The sequence below is a fragment of the Doryrhamphus excisus genome, linkage group LG4 (assembly GCF_037039965.1).
Source record: "Doryrhamphus excisus strain RoL-2023G ecotype Guam linkage group LG4, RoL_Dexc_Guam_v1.1, whole genome shotgun sequence".
Lineage (NCBI taxonomy): Eukaryota > Metazoa > Chordata > Actinopteri > Syngnathiformes > Syngnathidae > Doryrhamphus > Doryrhamphus excisus.
Window position 1 is genome coordinate 18,205,541 of NC_136360.1, and position 19,628 is coordinate 18,225,168.

Sequence of the window (19,628 nt, forward strand, 5' to 3'; positions counted from 1 at the left end):
CTGATTATGTGATGCACTCAATTGTAATCTGATGCATATTCAAATGAAATAAAACCATTACCATTACCATTACCATCATCTGATCAAAAGTTGAAGACCATCGTTCCAAAAATAACAAAAAACTCCGCAAACCAGAACAAAAACATTCTCAGGATGAATGAGTAGCTTTACCATTCTTGTTAATCGCTTCAAAAATTTATTTGGACATGCTTGAGTGTTTCCAGGACGATGGGCATCAAGTGTCTGGAACTGATGGCTATTTTTATCAACATCCCTTGCCATCAATCCCCAAATGTTCTTTGTGGTATTGAAATCAGGGGAACATGCATGATGGCCCAAAAGAGTGATGTCATTCTCCCTGAAGAAGTCCTTGGTCAAGCCAGCATTGTGATGAAAATGGCCACCATTTGACACCTGAAGTTCTAGTGTGCCACTGAATGAAAAAGCACCACGGATCATAATGGACCCCTCTCTACTGTGCCAGGTAGAAAACATCTCAGATGGGATCGCCTTGTCATGCCAGTAAGGTTGGAAGCCAGTAAGATTGGACCGTCAAGGTGACATTTTTTTCTCATCGGAGAATCAAACTTTTTTCCACCTTTCAATGTCCCGCAGACAGTTTTGTGGCGTTGAAGGAGACCAGGTCTTTGAATTTGTTTTTTGATTTTGAAACCCTTTTTTTGCCCAGATGCCAACTGTTGGTTAGTCGGCAGTCTGCATCAGTAAGGTCCTTCATTTGGGTCCAGGACCACCCTGTGTCTTGAAGGACAGCCAATTGGATCATCCGGCTGAGTGTGATTTTTGTGGCTCTACCATTTGACTTTTTGTTCCGTAATGCTCAGGATCTTTCCAAAAATGTAGAATGACTTGTCTTACGTGTCCAACCGCCGCGGCAGACCCTTCTTATGCAGTTCCACCAAAATGAAAATAAAAACAAAAATGAAAGTTTTAAGCAGATTTTTGGCATTTTTAGCCTGTGGTCTTAAACTTTTGATCAGGCAATTTCTTAGTTGGTCTTAAGATTTTGATCAGGCTATATTTAAAAATAAAGATTGATGCAACTCATTGACCTTGTTTTTTTTAATCCATCATTTGTGTCTGATTTTGGTGTTGTCTTGGTACATGAAGGTTATTTCTTTCACGCTGACCATTAATGGGGATGAGGCAATGTTTATGCTCTCACATACCTGGGGCTTCTCCACTGGCGACCATTGAGTGGCAGTGGGCGTGGTTGATTGACTGGGTTGGCCACGCCTTGGTAGTCCAACAGATAAGCGACACTTCCTGAACTGACCGGGTGACACTTCTGAGGAAAACTGCAAGGCCAAAACATGTCCAGGTAAACACCATCTAATTTAACTAAATACCAGTCTATGTATAAGATGCTTAGTATATTAATAAGAAGGTGTGATATTGACTGTGTCAACTAAAGGGCTCTTAGGTTATTTGAAAATAATTCAAATAGTTCAACAGACCACTGCCTTTTTGGAGCATTTTTTTGCGATTCTAAATGCATATAAGCACCTATAAATCAGGGGTCTCAAACACGTGGCCCGCGGGCCAACTATGGCCCGCAGGACACTACTTTGAGGCCCCCGCCTTGATATGAAAGTTTAATGTTAGTGCGGCCCGCGCAAGTTTGATATGGATGCTGTATGGTATTATTAAGTACCATACCGTATTATTAAGTTTGATTAATGTTCATGTTAAAGGTTAAATAACTGCTAATAGTTATCCTCCCTGTCCGTGTGGAAGTGGTAAGTTTTTGGCTATTTAAGTTTAAAGGAAATAACTTGAAGGCTACCGTTTAGGTCGCTAGCTCTCTAGTTTGCGAGTTAGCATGTGTCTCAAGACCCTGCAGTTGTGCAATATGTTGTAAATAAAAAGAGTATAAATGTGACTATAGTCGTGTTTTGTCATGTCTACAGGGCTCTAATAATGCTTTGTTCATTTTAATTTGAAAAAAATAATTTGTCTACTCACCAACTATATGTGGTTTCTTAAGTTTTTATTTTTGCTGTTTTATTATTATATTTGTTTTGTTTGATTTGTTTATTTATTTTTCATCTTACTTTGTGTAGAAAAATAAATAGTAAGATATTTGAGAACAGTGCAATGATGAAACCAAACCAAAGCAAAGTTTATTCATTTTTCTGTTTTTAATAAATGCGTTTTTTTTTTTTGAAAACCTGATGCGGCCCAGTCTCGCCCAGACCTTAGCTCCAGTGGCCCCCAAGTAAATTGAGTTTCACTAATTAACCTAGCATGTTTTTGGAATGTGGGAGGAAACCGGAGTACTTGGAGAAAACCCACGGCTGGGATTGAACTTGGGTCTCAGAGCAGTGAGGCGCGCTAACCACTCAACTGCCGTGCAGCCCCTATCAAGCATGTCCAAATATATTTTTGAAGCGATTAACAAGAATGGTAAAGCTACTCATGACTGAGTCCTCCTGAGAATGTTTTTGTTCTGGTTTGCGGAGTTTTTTGTTATTTTTGGAACGATGGTCTTAAACTTTTGATCAGATGATGGAAATGGTAATGGTTTTATTTCATTTGAACATGCATCAGATTACAATTGAGTGCATCCCATAATCAGTTCACATGTCCAAAAAGAGTAGGGAAGTAGCAGTTAGAGTCACGGCGTGTAGTAATAACGCAACATATTGTACACTATCCAGAAAAATGTACTTAAACCAAGGCAAAATGTTGGTTAACCAAAAAAACAACACTAATCAGGTCATCCACAAACCGAGGTACCATTGTATTTATTTTTGACTTGTTTATTGTAGACTATTCGAGTTCTCACGGTGAAATAATGTGGACAGAATGAAACAACCATAACAATAAACATAAATCCCCCATCAAAATAGCCTCCACAAACCATAACCTATAACCATAATCCCTTGTTTGGTATTCAGTATTGCCCAAAATGAAATGGATTTTTTTTTTTAAAGCATTTTACAATACCTGATACCCGGGTATACCCAGATGTGACTTGATATATACCACATACCAAAGAAGTACTAGCATGACCGTAATGATCCATAATAAATCCTAAAACTAATCAAATATGATTACCGATGACGTGTCTTGTTCTTTTTCAGCAACTTCCCACTGAAGCCCACCAAGCCCAAACTCAGCCAGTCTCAGGCTGAAGAACTTTTGAAGAAACACTACAACCTGACGCCCTCTGAAATTCACCATCTGCCCAGTTGGGGGGACCAGAACATTTATTTTAGGGCCGTGGAAGGGGGCCAGTACGTGCTGAAGATTATGAACTCAGAGGACAGTAAGAACCCCACCGTGGCTGATGTGCAGACTTGTGCCATGACCTTCCTGCAGGAGAATGGACTCCCAACCCCAAAAGCCCTGAAAACAACCACGGGACAGGTCATGTTCCTGGAAGGAGTTGGTAGGATACTTAAGACGTCTTTGCATTTGTCAATCATGAGCATGAGCATCGGTTTTGTGTGCGAACCTGAAAACTCCAAGTCAAATCATCTCTATATACGTATTTAGAACCAACTCACAACAGAACTATGCCCCCGAAAGGTGGGGTACACCATGGGCTGGTTGCCAGTCAATCACAGGGCACATTACAGTATTCACAAAAATCATCATACTGTACCTATGGACAATTTAGAGTCAACAATTAACTTATGTACGTTCTTAGAAAGTGGCAGGAAACTGGAGTACCCGGAGAAAAAAGATGCCCAACGGAGATTCAAACCCAGATATTCCAGATCTCCTTAATGTGGCCAACATGCTACCCACTAGACCACCGACCCTAATGTTTTCATATATTTATGCTAACAATGCTAACATTATTAGTAGTCGCAGGCAAAGGCCAATATATTGAAATTGTTGGCTTATTGTCTTTGGTAGAGTGTGGCCATGGTTTACAGAAGTTCCTGGTGCGCCTGTTGACTTACTTGCCAGGGATCCCCATCGCCAGCGCTCCCCTCTCACTGGAGCTGCTGTATGACGTTGGCCAGATGGCGGCCAGAATGGACAACATCCTCGGAAAGGTAGAAAGAATTCTATTGGTCAGCTTTTACATTCTTCTCCAGCCACACAATTCAACAACTTTTTCTGTCTGTCTGGTTACTTCCATCCGTCCATCCATCCATGCATCCATCCATCCAATTCAACAATTTTTTTTGTCTGGTTAATTCCATCTGTCCATCCATCCATGCATCCATCCGTCCAATTCAACAACTTTTTTGTCCGGTTACTACCATCCATGCATCCATTCATCCATCCATCCATCCATCTATCCAATTCAACAACTTTTTTGTTTGGTTACTACCATCCATCCATCCATCCATCCAATTCAACAACTTTTTCTGTTTGGTTACTTCCATCTGTCCGCCCATCCATCCATCCATCCATCCATCCATCCATCCACCCACCCATCCAATTCAACAACTTTTTTGTCAGGTTACTACCATCCATCCATCCATCCATCCATCCATCCAATTCAACAACTTTTTCTGTCTGGTTACTTCCATCCGTCCATCCATCCATCCATCCATCCAATTCAACAACTTTTTTGTCCGGTTACTACCATCCATCCATCCATCCATCCATCCATCCAATTCAACAACTTTTTTGTCTGATTACTACCATCCATGCATCCATTCATCCATTCATCCATCCATCCATCCATCCAATTCAACAACTTTTTTGTCCGGTTACTACCATCCATCCATCCATCCATCCATCCATCCATCCATCCATCCATCCAATTCAACAACTTTTTTGTCTGATTACTACCATCCATGCATCCATTCATCCATCCATCCATCCATCCATCCATCCATCCATCCATCCATCCATCTATCCAATTCAACAACTTTTTCCGTCTGGTTACTTCCATCCGTCCATCCATCCATCCATCCATCCATCCATCCATGCATCCATCCATCCATCCATCCATCCATCCATCCATCCATCCATCCATCCATCCATCCATCCAATTCAACAACCTTTTTGTCCGGTTACTACCATCCACCCATCCATCCATCCATCCAATTCAACAACTTTTTCTGTTTGGTTACTTCCATCTGTCCGCCCATCCATCCATCCATCCATCCATCCATCTCAACAACTTTTTTGTCCGGTTTCTACCATCCATCCACCCATCCATCCAATTCAACAACTTTTTTGTCCGGTTACTACCATCCATCCATCCATCCATCCATCTATCCAATTCAACAACTTTTTCTGTCTGGTTACTTCCATCCGTCCATCCATCCATCCATCCATCCATCCATCCAATTCAACAACTATTTTGTCCGGTTACTACCATCCGTCCATCCATCCATCCATCCAATTCAACAACTATTTTGTCCGGTTACTACCATCCATCCATCCATCCATCCAATTCAACAACTTTTTTGTCTGATTACTACCATCCATCCATCCATCCATTCATCCAATTCAACAAATTTTTTGTCCGGTTACTACCATCCATCCATCCATCCATCCATCCATCCAATTCAACAACTTTTTTGTCTGGTTACTACCATGCATCTATCGATCCATCCAATTCAACAACTTTTTTGTCCGATTACTACCATCCATCCATCCATTCATCCATCCATCCAATTCAACAACTTTTTTGTCTGGTTACTACCATGCATCTATCGATCCATCCAATTCAACAACTTTTTTGTCCGATTACTACCATCCATCCATCCATCCAATTCAACAACTTTTTTGTCCGGTTACTTCCATCCATCCATCCATCCATCCATCCCATACTGAAGTGTGTTTTGTTTTTTCCAAGATGAAACATCCTCAACTGTCAGCATTGCAGAGGGAGGAGTTTATGTGGAGTTTGTCAAAAGTTCTTCTTCTGGAAGAATACATGAGCGTCCTTGATGGACACCCCCTCCAGGAGGATGTGAGGTCTGTCCTCCAGCAGTACAAAACCTATGTGGCACCCAGATACTCCAGCTTCCGCAAATGTAAGTATGGCGTTGATCTTGCCATCAGTTCATTGTAAGTTCACTCTATCACAGAAATATGATTATTTCTATTATTATTATGAATATTATTCGTATAAGAATTGATGAATAATACGGCATATGACTGGTAAAAAATGTTTTGCCTAAAGGGCTGTAATAATTTAAATAACAATAAAAAAAGTTTTCTAAACGTTTCTAAAATGTTCCATTTACATATGGAATACTAAATTACAAATAAAGAATCACAAGTTTAAATGTGACTATAGGGGTGTTATTCTATGTCTGGAGGGCTCTAATAATGTAAAAAAAGCATAAATAAAGAATCCTACTTTGATTCTGGAACCAATATAAACAAGGGTTTACTGTATATCATTTTGCCGTGACTATAGGGGTGTTATTCCATATCTGGTGGGCTCTAATAATGTAAAAAAAACAAAAAAAAAAACAAACATAAATAAAGAATCCTACTTTGTGGAAATCACAGTTGAGTTTGGAACCAATATAAACAAGGGTTTACTGTATATCGTTTTGACGTGACTATAGGGGTGTTATTCCATGTCTGGAGGGCTCTAATAATGTCAAACAAAAGTATAAATAAAGAATCCTACTTTGTGGAAATCGCAGTTGAGTCCGGAACCAACATAAACAAGGGTTTACTGTATATCATTTTGACGTGACTATAGGGGTGTTATTTCATGTCTGGAGGGCTCTAATAATGTAAAAAAAACATAAATAAAGAATCCTACTTTGTGGAAATCGCAGTTGAGTCTGGAACCAATAGAAACACGAGTTTACTGTATATCATCTTGACGTGACTATAGGGGTGTTATTTCATGTCTGGAGGGCTCTAATAATGTAAAAAAGCATAAATAAAGAATCCTACTTTGAGTCCGGAACCAATATAAACAAGGGTTTACTGTATATCATTTTGACATGATTATAGGGGTGTTATTCCATGTCTGGAGGGCTCTAATAATGTAAAAAAGCATAAATAAAGAATCCTGCTATTTTTACATAAAAAAATGTAAAAAAAAGCATGAACAAAGAATCCTACTTTTTTTTTTTTACATTATTAGAGCCCTCCAGACATGGAATAACACCCCTATAGTCACGTCAAAATGATATACAGTAAACCCTTGTTTATTTTGCTGAGTGGTTCATGCTGGGGAAGGTTGTTACATTGTGTTGTACTTTTGTCCCTCTGCAGGCCTTGTTCATGGGGACTTAAACCATCTCAATGTGCTTGTGCAAGCTAACGGGCGCAATGGCTACAGCATTTCTGGTATCATTGACTTTGGGGATATGAACCTTGGTTATTACGTACATGAGCTGGCCATCAACATCACGCACATGATGCTTGCCTATCCCAACCACATTGAGGTGGGCGGAGCTATCCTAGCAGGCTGGGAAAGCATCTTTCCACTCAGCGAGGCGGAGAAAGATTGTCTCTTTTGGTTGGTCCTGTCACGCTTCTGCCAGACGTTGGTGCTCTGCAGGCACACTTTGGCTTTTCTTCCTGAAAATGAAGAATATCTCATGCATGCAACCAAAAACGACAGTGTGATTTTCTGTAAACTTTGCAAAATGGGAAAGCAGCAAGTAGAGAAGGTGTGGTTCCAAACTGCTGCTCGCTTCAATCGTGCTGTACAAAGTGAGAAGGAAAGTAGAAGTAGTGTATGACCTCCATGTGCTTAAACTCACTTAGTTTATTAGTTTAGGTTATTACATATTAAATATTTGGTGGTGACCATTTGTGTTTGATTCTTTTTTGATAATGAATGGGTGTGTAGCTTGTAAACTTGTCTGCATAACATTCAGTCTAAAATAGTAAAACATGGCAAAATATACAAAAATTATTTCAATTTGTCTAATCAAAATATGAATTATTGGGTATTAAATGCCAAACCATACTGAAACATAAAAGCGTTGCAATGTTGATATTATGTAAGACAACATGTAGATAGTTAGTTATATATTTCAAGAAAAAAATGCATCTCAGTTACCAATTAGTATCAATTTCAGTCCCATTTTTTCTTTTTGTTCTTAATTTCACAAAATTTCAACTATTCTTGAATCTCAAGTTTTGAATAAATTATTTTCCTCATATTATTATTTATTGTTAAAGTGCAAATTTTTTTCTTGTTGGAATATTTTTTTTCTCTTAATATTTTGATTTTATTCTCATCATATTACAGTTATACAGTTATATAACTATTTTTTTAAATTTTTCTCTTGCAATTATGAATGTTTTCCCATATTTTTACTTTATTCCTGTAATATAACTTTTCCTCCAAGCTAATGTTCAGACCACTACTACTTTATTTGTCGTTTTGTTTGTTCCTCATAATTGTTAGGGTTGGCCACAGCTAAAAACACTGGATCCCAAGATGCAGAGGCGAGGCAGTTCGTGGTAAGCACTGAGCGAACAAGATGCTGAGAGGAGCGGGGAACAATCTGGCAATGAGGACAGCTTAAGAGCTGGGCTAGGTGCTAATTGCTAACAAGTAGATTCAAACAGCACACAAATCACAACAATATTATTAATGAAAAAAAACATCTCTTTTCTTTAAAGGTAAAAAAATGTCTTCATTACAATTGATTATTTTCAAGAAATTAAGACTTTTACTAAATTATGAAATCATTAGTAATTTCATAATAATTATTATATAATAAATTTATATAATAATAATAATTATTATTAACATTATTCCTTTGCAATTAATAATAATAATTATGATTCTAATAATAATAATAATAATAATAATAATAATAATAATACTAATAATTATTATAATAATAATAATAATAATTATTATTATTATTATTATTATTAAATTAAAATGTTATGTAACAAAAATTATTCATTATTTTACATTGATTATTATTAATAATAACAATAATAATAATGATTAAATTGTTATTGTTATTAAATTAAAATTTTATAATAATAATAATAATAATAATAATAATAATAATAATAATAATAATAATAATAATAATAAATTACAATTTTAAACTTTATTTCAAATATTGTTTTCTTAATATTTTGACTTTATTCTTGTATAATAATTTTTTTCCAATTATAAATTTTCCAATTATTTGTTGTCCAGTTGTTTTCTTTTCTTTCTATTTGACACGTACACAATGTTTGAATTCATATTACCATTATTTATGTATTACCAATTTATTCATGGGGTTTAAACTTTGGAAATACTTATTTGGTGTTTGTGTCTTCATAGGTTTTGTCACCTTTAATTATAAAAAGAAGGAAAATCAGTTGAAGCCTCCTTAGGTAGGCTGGGTGAGGACTAATAATGTCATCCATTGGGTGGCTGGTGTGTAGGTTCACTTTAAAGTGGAGTAATACTGCCCTCATGTGGTGTACCGTAAGTACTGCTTGGTGCCTGAAGTTCGAGGTGGTCTTCTACATGGACACCCTCTGCAGGACGATGTGAATTTCTGTCTTTTTGGGGTTAAATGTTGAATTCTATTTTACTTTTGTCTTTCCACACATCCACGTTGAGGTAGGTGGAGTTATGCTATCAGAACGATTGTCGCTGGTTACCCTTTGACCTTGCATCCTGAACATGGCACCAACAGCCAAGCGTGAACCGCAGCATGTCCTGTCTGTCTTGGACAAGGTAGTTCAGTTTAATTGAGTGCACTCAAGATGAATTGAACAGGAATTTTTAATCATACATTGTTTTAATCATCGTGTATCTGTTAGGGAGACGTTGGCTTGATTTATGAGGCCTGCATGAGGTTTATTAGGACAAGGGGGCTAGCAGAGATGGTATCGGAGGCACATTTTATGATGCCGCCTCTTTCTGTTGAAGGAAATGACTCCTGGACCGTCATTCTTCACATCTTTCACATCCTTCACCAATATCAGTCTGCAATAAAAACGATCCTTTTGTTTACGTCAGGAGTGCAAACGGAGTAAAATCAAAGGATACAGTGGCCATGTTGATATTTTACATTTTCTAAACCAAGCCATGTAGACATACTAACATGTTATATATATTTGTCCACTTTTGCTGTTGTCAATTTTATACATATTTCAACATACAGTGGTACCTCAGTTAAAGTCCTTTCCGGTTAGTGTGTTTTAGTTATCATCAACATTTTTGCAAACATTTTGCCTTTGTTTACAAAATACTGTCCAGTTTGTTTACACTGGATGCTTTGCTTTGGTTAGAGTCCGTCTTGGTTTGAGTTGGACATTTTGGAACAAATTGATGATCTTAACCAAGGCACTACTAATCTTCTTATAGGGCTGCAGCTATTGAATGTTATAGTAATTGAGTATTCTATTGCAAATTTTGTCAATTAATTGAATCTGAAAAAAAAACACAATGTGGGAGGAAACCGGAGTACCCGGAGAAAACCCACGCATGCACGGGGAGAACATGCAAACTCCACACAGAGATGGCCAAGAGTGGAATTGAACTCAGGTCTCCTAGGTGCGAGGCCTGCGTTCTCACCACTCACACGCCGTGCAGCTCCTTTGCTTACATTCGTCCCAAAATACTGTCCGGTTTGTTTACACTGGAATATTTGCTTTGGTTAGAGTCCGTCTTGGTTTGATTTGTACATTCTGGAAGAAATTGATGATCTTAACCAAGGCACTACTAATCTTCTTGTAGGGCTGCAGCAATTGGATATTATAGTAATTGAATATTCTACTGGAAATGTTGTCAATTAATTGAGTCTGGAAAATCTGGAAAAAAAACACAATTTTGCTTGGTAAAGAGCAATAATACATTCACAAAAAGAAAACATTTCTCTAAATAATGAACAACCAATTGGTTTCATGTAGGGATACAGAAATGGCCAAGGGTGGAATTGGACCCAGGTCTCCTAGCTGTGAGGTGTGCGCGCTAACCACTCGACCGCCATGCTGCCCCTTCGCTTACATTCGCTTACATTCACCCCAAAATATTCTCCGGTTTGTTTACACTGGAAAATGTGCTTTGGTTAGAGTCCGTCTTGGTTTGAGTTGGACATTCTGGAACAAATTGATGATCTTAACCAAGGCACTACTAATCTTCTTGTAGAGCTGCAGCTATTGAATATTATAGTAATTGAATATTCTACCAAACATTTTGTCAATTAATTGAGAAATCTGAAAAAAAAAACACAATTTTACTTGGTTAAAGAGCAATAATACATTCAAAATAGAAAACATTTCACTAAATGCCCCTTCGCTTACATTCGCTTACATTTGCTTACATTCACCCCAAAATACTCTCCGGTTTGTTTACACTGCAAAATTTGCTTTGGTTAGAGTCCGTCTTGGTTTGAGTTGGACAAATTAATGATTCAATTAATGATTAATCATTAAATTGACATTGCGCATAGTTTACCTAGTGGTCATTTTTTAAGGCTATATTTTTATACAGTACCGCTCAAAAGTTTGGGATCACTTGGAAATTTTTGGGGCTTTTTCTTGGCAGTCCTGCTATGAAGTCCAGCATCCTGAAGTGGCCGCTTCACTGTTGACACTGACACTGGTGTTTGACGGCTACTATTTAGTGCAGCTGCCAGGTGACGACCTGTGAGGCGTCTTTGTCTTAAACTACACACTCTCACATATTTGTCTGCATCGTTTTTCTGTCCTTGCTAGACCCAGTTTGTGCTATTGTTGAAGATTTTTTTGTCTTTCATGATTACAGTCACCCCTGGTTTAATTAATTGGTTACAGAGCTGACAGCAATCAATTAATTTCCACGATATAGGATTCCAAGTCAATAAATGGAATATTTTTGTAGTTGGAGCACGGAAAATCTGTTTGTGACTTTGCAAATACGAGGGATTTATGTTGCCGATTTTGATACCAATCATCCATGAGGGAAATTGACCGATTCCGACACCGATCATATGGAATAATTCTTGTTTGTTTCTTTGTTTCTTCTTGCACAGTTGTGCAGCGTTTTTCTGTCCTTGTTAGACCCAGTTTGTGCTGCTCTCTGAAGGGAGTAGTTAACAGCATGGTAAGAGATTTTAGTTTTAGTTAGGATTTTTAGATGGCTTTTCTAATCATCTATTAGCCTTATAAAATGATGAATGTTTATGAAATGCATGAAAATGTGTTTTTCTTTGGAAAACAAAGAAATTTGCAAGTGATCCCAAACTTTTGAGCAGTAGCGTACACTATATGAAATTTGACTGCATGCAGACGAAAGGAGTCAAACTGGGGTGTTTTCTCTAGCTCATTCAATCTTCCCGTGTCTTCAAACACATCAAATATTGTTTGAAATCCGGGTACTCAAATTTGAATAATCGATGTGTTTTCCCCCTCATGGTATTACCATGTTATGCAGGGAAATTAGTGATTTTTTTTTTTTTATTTACTCGGATCTTCCAGAATGTGCACCTATACCAGCAGTATATCCTTGGATTTCCGAAATGCTCTATTTTAATTTAGTCCACCCATGGAAACCGACCTGAACCCAGACTTATCCTTTTCACGGCCGTCTGCGTTTCAAAGACAGGCCTCGCTACCTTTATCTCAGCAGAATACACGCAACTCGACAAGCCTTGCTGCCTTTAAAAAAAAACAAAAAAAACGGAAAAAACAGCATGTGAGCCCTTTGACAAATGGACAAGCTGCCATCTGGTTAGGTCCATTGTCAATACCGCGGCTGTCGAGCAAGGTGCTTCATGGGTGTCAATGAGGCTTTGGCTGAGCTGATGCTGTTCTGGAGTGCAGTGGTGGGTGATGCCTTTGGGGTCATGGACGGCAGTCATGGATGGTGGTAGGTCGGTGAACCACCAGGGCTTTGCTATTACTGAGACATGGCAAGGATCTGCACTGAAGGCATCATGGTAGATGTCGGTGGTACATTTTTTTAAACGATTTTTCATCTTTCAAGGCACACAGAATATTGTGTTTTTGGGTTATAGAAACATGGAAAATACCAAAAAAGCAAGATTAGACTCTTAAAGTTATTTTCTACCTTTTTCCATTTTTTTGTAATCAGCAGTGCATAGGTTAGTTTCTGGAAAATATCAGTTCCCGACTAAAACAGGGTTGTTTTGCATCAAAAATAATAATTTACAAATATTACACCATAAACTACTTTGTGAGACTGCATGTGTTAATATTTCCTTACAGTGCGGAGCCTTCTGCACGCTTCACTCCTGGTTAAGATCATCACTTCCTGTCATGTGTGATTTTTTTCCATGTATGATCTCTGCCGAGCTGTTAAATGCACTTCGGCCACCTTGTGGCCCTTTTTATGGCTTAAAGTGGGCCCTTTATGCTCTTTATGGGCCCTTAATATTGAGTTATGGACTCCTATAGAGCAGCTACACATAATAACCACACATACTGTATTCTGTATATTTTGTATTTTCATTTTGTATTTTCATTTTTTAATAGATGTCTGCACCTACTTCACCAAAACAAATTCCTAGTATGTGTTTGATCATACCTGGCAATAAAACCATTTCTGATTCTGATTCTGAAAGCTTTCTAGGTCTTGTAAAGTCTGCACCTATTCCAGCTGTATAGTATATCCTTGGATTTCCGGCCCACTTCTGGGCACACCTACTCCTCTGTGGTTGGTCACACTGCGTGTTATCACTTCAAAATGGGCAAACCTCATTAACTGAAACTTTGGCATCGTTTAACACAAGAATGCAACAACTTGCTCTGAAAGTGATATGCATTAGTGGAGAGTTGCATCATCACCTCTTTTTGCTTCTTGCGCACAAAAAGGTGAAAGACGTACTCTACCGCTCAGAAGTTTGGGATCACTTTGAAATTTTTTTGTTTTACAAAGAAAAACACATTTTTATGCATTTCACAAACTTTTTTTCAGAAACTTCTTTTTTTAAATCAATTTCATCATTTTAGATCATTCGCAAACTCTATGTCGCACCGTCCGACCCAGCTACACTACCGCTCAAACGTGCAAATTTTTTGGTTTTCCAAAGAAAGACAAATTTTCCTGCATTTCACAAACATTTGTATCCATTTCACAAACAACTAAAATGAATGAGATGATTTTCATTTTTGCATAGAGGCCTACTATCAACAACTGTCAGTCCTCTGCATCAATCTCCTGGTATGGCTGCTAATCCAAGTTCATCATTTTATAAGGCTAATAGATGATTAGAAAAGCCATCTAATAATCTAAACTAAAACTAAAATCTCTTACCATGCTGTTAACTACTCCCTTCAGAGAGCAGCACAAACTGGGTCTAACAAGGACAGAAAAACGCTGCACAACTGTGCAAGAAGAAACAAAGAAACAAACAAGAATTATTCCATATTATCAGTGTTGGAATTAGTCAATTTCACTCATGGATGATTGGTATCAAAATCAGCAACATAAATCCCTCGTATTTACAAAGTCATAAACAGATTTTCCAACTACAAAAATATTCCATTTATTGACTTGAAATCCTATATCGTGGAAATTAATTTATCGCTGGCATGTCTGTAACCAATTAATTAAACCAGGGGTGACTGTAATCATGAAAGACAAAAAAAATCCTGAGCAATAGCACAAACTGGGTCTAACAAGGACAGAAAAACGATGCAGACAAATATCTGAGAGTGTGTAGTTTCAGACAAAGACCTGGCACCTGCACTAAATAGTAGCTGTCAAACACCAGTGTCAGTATCAACAGTGAAGCGGCCACTTCAGGATGCTGGACTTCATAGCCGGACTGCCAAGAAAAAGCCCCAAAAGTTTCCAAGTGATCCCAAACTTTTGAGCGGTAGTGTATAAATACCTTGTTGGGATTGGGCAGGCATTTTATTGAATGAGTTAATGAAAATCAAACATTCTATGACAACAAGCCATATCCTGGCAAAGCAGGACGTTTTTGGTCACCATGTTTTACATCCGCGCCGTCTTTATTTTCATGCACATTTTTAGAGGACACCGTGACATTTTCCGGCCATGGTAGGTGGAGCCGCAAGGTGCGAGTCGACCCCATCAGAGTTCCATAATGCAGACGAGTGCACAGCGAAACAGCTTGCGCTGGCAGATGTGCTGCTGCATTGTGCCGTATCTTTCGCTCCTCTCATCCGGTCCTTATCGCAGAAGCACATTCATTTGGGAAACCAGAGTGCTCATGGTGCTTTCTTTTAAAAAAATGCAGTCCACAAAGCGTAAGCATAAAAGTGAATCCTCCTGCAGTGTTAAAAGTCACACATGTAAGATGAATTGAGTCATTGTGATGATCGTTTTTTTTTCTATTGGCGCCGCAAATTTGAATTGATCACCTCTCATCTGCTTGTAATAATAAGTTATAGGCGTTCATATCCAGCGCTCTCGCTTCACCCACCTCAAAGTGATTTGTAATGCTGTAAGTCCACACTTTATAATGCAGGTAATGTTGGGCTGACATAGCAATACGTCCAACCCGGCCGGTCTTCACTGGGAAGTGATGCTCTGATCAGACGCTTTTAATAAGTCAGAAAAATCCACAAAAAATAGTGTTTGGTGCTGGGAGAAAAATCACTGATGATGACCCCTGTGTGTTATGAAATTACCGTATTTTCCGGACTATAAGTTGCACTGTTTCTCACAGGTTGGCTGTTCCTGTGACTTATACTCCAGAGCGACTTATAAATGAAAAAAGTGTTTATGTTACATAAACACTGGACACCTTTTCTGTTCATGTTTATTTTTTGTGTAGCTGAATAAGCATTGTGTTAGCATATCTTACACCTATTCAGCCTGTTCTCTATTCTTTTATTGGTAGAACTTGCCTTCCAAGAGGATGTAATGTCTGTTTTGGTTAAGTAGTTTGGAAAATTAATCACCCGCAAAAAATGCGACTTATACTCAAGTGCGATATATGTATGTTTTTTTCTACCAAATTATGCATTTTTGGCATTGTGCGGCTTATACTCCAGAGCGACTTATAGTCCAGAAAATACGGTAAATTACCCTCAAAAAATGCAACTTATACTCGGGTGCGATTTATGTATGTTTTTATCTACCAAATTATGCATTTTTGGCCTTGTGCGACTTATACTCCGGAGCGACTTATAGTTCAGAAAATACAGTAAATTACCCACAAAAAATGTGACTTATACTCTAGTGCGACTTATGTATGTTTTTTTCTACCTGATGATGCATTTTTGGCCTTGTGCGACTTATACTCCGAGCGACTTATAGTACAGAAAATACGGTAAATTACCCGCAAAAAATGTGACTTATACTCCAGTGCGATTTATGTATGTTTTTTTCTACCAAATTATGCATTTTTGGCCTTGTGTGACTTAAACTCTGGAGCGACTTATAGTCCAGAAAATACAGTAAATTACCCCCCAAAAATGTGACTTATGCTCCAGTGCAACTGATGTATGTTTTTTTTTCCACCGAATTATGCATTTTTGGCATTGTGCGACTTGTACTCTGGAGCGACTTATAGTCCAAAAAATACAGTAAATTACCGCCCAAAATGTGACTTATGCTCCAGTGCAACTGATGTATGTTTTTTTTCCACCGAATTATGCATTTTTGGCATTGTGCGACTTATACTCTGGAGCGACTTATAGTCCAGAAAATACGGTAAATTACTCGCAAAAAATGCGACTTATACTCCAGTGCAACTTATGTATGTTTTTTTCTACCTGATGATGCATTTTTGGCCTTGTGCGACTTATACTCCGAGCGACTTATAGTCCAGAAAATATGGTAAATTACCCGCAAAAAATGTGACTTATACTCCAGTGTGATTTATGTATGTTTTTTTCTACCAAATTATGCATTTTTGGGCTTGTGCGACTTAAACTCTGGAGCGACTTATAGTCCAGAAAATACAGTAAATTACCCACAAAAAATGTGACTTATACTCCAGTGCCACTTATGTATATTTTTTTTCTACCTGATGATGCATTTTTGGGCTTGTGCGACTCATACCCCAGAGCGACTTATAGTCCAAAAAATACAGTAAATTACCCCCAAAAAATGTGACTTATGCTCCAGTGCAACTGATGTATGTTTTTTTTCCACCAAATTATGCATTTTTGGCATTGTGCGACTTATACTCTGGAGCGACTTATAGTCCAGAAAATACAGCAATTTTCACAAATCACCATATGGAATGGGATGGAAAGGGAAAAAATAAAATCAAAGTTCATTAACCACCGGTAGCCAGAACAGGAAGTACCTTCTGCCAACCTCTTTGTACCTCTACATGAAATAACCAGTTCAAATTCCCAAATCCCAAAACTTGTGTGAAGACATTGCGTGTGAAGAGATGAAGGGAAAACAGAAATGAGCAGGAAAGGCGTGAGTGTCAAAAATAGTATGAAAATGTCTAAAAATGTGAAAAAAATGTCATGTGAAAAACAGGTAGCCTGAAAGCATTCGACAGCTGGACAACGGAATGGCTTGACCCCGGGCTCGGAAGTAATACAAGTAATTGATAATAGTTTTCGTGACGATTTGGACGATATCCAACATTGGACCCTCAAAGAACAAACAACAATTTGAAGTAATTAATGGTATTAAATAATAAAAATATGAAAAAAGATACATGTTTGTACTTACTTGTTGTATAAAGTAAAAAGGCAACAACCCCCCCCACAAAAATCACAGACACCATGCTTATGCAGGTAAACTCGACTATTTTTTACAAGAACTTCCTGTATGCAGGGCGAGTTACCGCGTGAACATCAGCTCTTGCGTGTATTCCTTCTGGAGCCGGAAAACTTTTTAAATTCCCATCTATTTCAACTTTGTAATTATGACTTGATTCCCATAATATTTTCACTTTTTTCATGTTTTTTTACTTCCCACAACCTGATGACAATTTTGTTTTGTTTTTTTCTCTTTGTTTCATAACTTAAAATTGTTTTGTTTAATTTTTTCCCACTAAAATATTTAACATATTTAACATATTTTTTCTTATTAAATTGCAGTTTTATTCTTGTACAATTAGTAGTACAAAGTTTTCTTGTTAGATTGCAACTTTTTCTCCTAATAATTTGACTTCTTCTTTATTAGTGTTGATTTTCCTTTTTTTTTTTTTAAGTTTTTTTGGTGAAAAAAACAACTGCTGCTGAGAGAGAAGCAGGATTGGGATGCTGAGCCGTGAATGAGTGTGTCATCAGCATAGAAGTGCAATTTTTTTTTTGGGGGGGGTGTTATTATTATTATCAATACCTCAATGGAAGTGTGTTTTTTTTGCCATTAATATTCATCCGATGCGTCGTGCTGTATCAGCCACAGCGATCAAACATCATTTATCCAGCAAGCCATTTTGTTGATTATATGTGATCAAGAACAACCCAACTGTATGTATTCTCAAATCCACGGGGGGGCTATTTACGGTAAACAATGCACAGAATGTAATTGAGCTCCCTGGATTCAATTGGATGCGCTTTTACACACGTGATGCCAAGGTTCTTTACCTAACCTCCCATAACTCCTCTTGATTTATCTCCCCTCACACCCTCACTGCTAACTATTCCCGAGGCGCTATTTGGATTCCTATATAACGGTGGCTAATGCAAGTAAATGGGAAGCGGCTTCCTTGCAGCCCGCTCTATTTGTCACCACGCTGTGCTCCTGGCAGTGACACAGTCCTGGCAATAAGGTGATTAATGTGATAGGTGGAATTTGTCTCGTTATGTTGACGGCGGCTAATAAATGTCTTGTAAACAGCCGGTCACAGCTGTTAATGCATCATCATAATCCTGGATTAGGCGGTGCCAGGAATGACCAATCAATGCAATTAGTTAGGCAGTGACAAAATGGATTCGCCCGTGCTCTTGACTTTCCTGCATTATTTCAGTCTATTCGCAAACTCTTGTGTCGCACCGTCCGACTCAGGTACACTCCCGCTCAAACATGCACATTTTTTTGTTTTCCAAAAAAATTAAAATTTTCCTGCATTTCACAAACTATTTTTTTCAATTTCACAACCAATGAAAATGAATGAGATGATTTTCAAAGAAGGATGTACATTTTTGCATAGAGGCCTACTATCAACAACTGTCAGTCCTCTGCATCAATCTCCTGGTATGGCTGCTAATCCAAGTTCATCATTTTATAAGGCTAATAGATGATTAGAAAAGACATCTAAAAATCCTAACTAAAACTAAAATCTCTTACCATGCTGTTAACTACTCCCTTCAGAGAGCAGCACAAACTGGGTCTAACAAGGACAGAAAAACAATGCACAACTGTGCAAGAAGAAACAAAGAAACAAACAAGAATTATTCCATATGATCGGTGTCGGAATCGGTCAATTTCACTCATGGATGATTGGTATCAAAATCGGCAACGTAAATTTCTCTTATTTGCCAAGTCATAAACAGATTTTCCGTGCTCCAATTACAAAAATATTCCATTTATTGACTTGGAATCCTATATTGTGGAAATTAATTTATCGCTGGCAGGTCTGTAACCAATTAATTAAACCAGGGGTGACTGTAATCATGACAAAAATCAAGACAAAAAAATCCTTAACAATAGCACAAACTGGGTCTAACAAGGACAGAAAAACAATGCAAAATCTATTAATAAATCATGCTGGAAAAGCCATCTAAAAATCGCAACTAAAACTAAAATCGCTTACCATGCTGTCAACTTCTCCCTTCAGAAAGCAGCACAAACTGGGTCTAACAAGGACAGAAAAACGATACACAACTCTGCTGATGATGGATGACTAAGGATCGGT

At 37.8% G+C, this 19,628-nt stretch overlaps 1 protein-coding gene across 1 annotated transcript in view; it reads left to right on the top strand.

Annotated features, from left to right (window-relative positions):
- Window positions 1–228: 228 nt before the first annotated feature.
- The window catches only part of LOC131129829 (hydroxylysine kinase-like), a 37,225-nt gene continuing 17,825 nt past the window's right edge, over window positions 229–19,628 (top strand). The window contains exons 1-7 of the mRNA XM_078789928.1: window positions 229–373; window positions 485–557; window positions 3,105–3,412; window positions 3,886–4,028; window positions 5,792–5,972; window positions 7,180–7,623; window positions 8,327–8,382. Of these exons, the coding sequence (XP_078646054.1) occupies window positions 229–373; window positions 485–557; window positions 3,105–3,412; window positions 3,886–4,028; window positions 5,792–5,972; window positions 7,180–7,623; window positions 8,327–8,382 (1,350 nt within the window). The remainder of the gene's footprint in view (window positions 374–484; window positions 558–3,104; window positions 3,413–3,885; window positions 4,029–5,791; window positions 5,973–7,179; window positions 7,624–8,326; window positions 8,383–19,628) is intronic.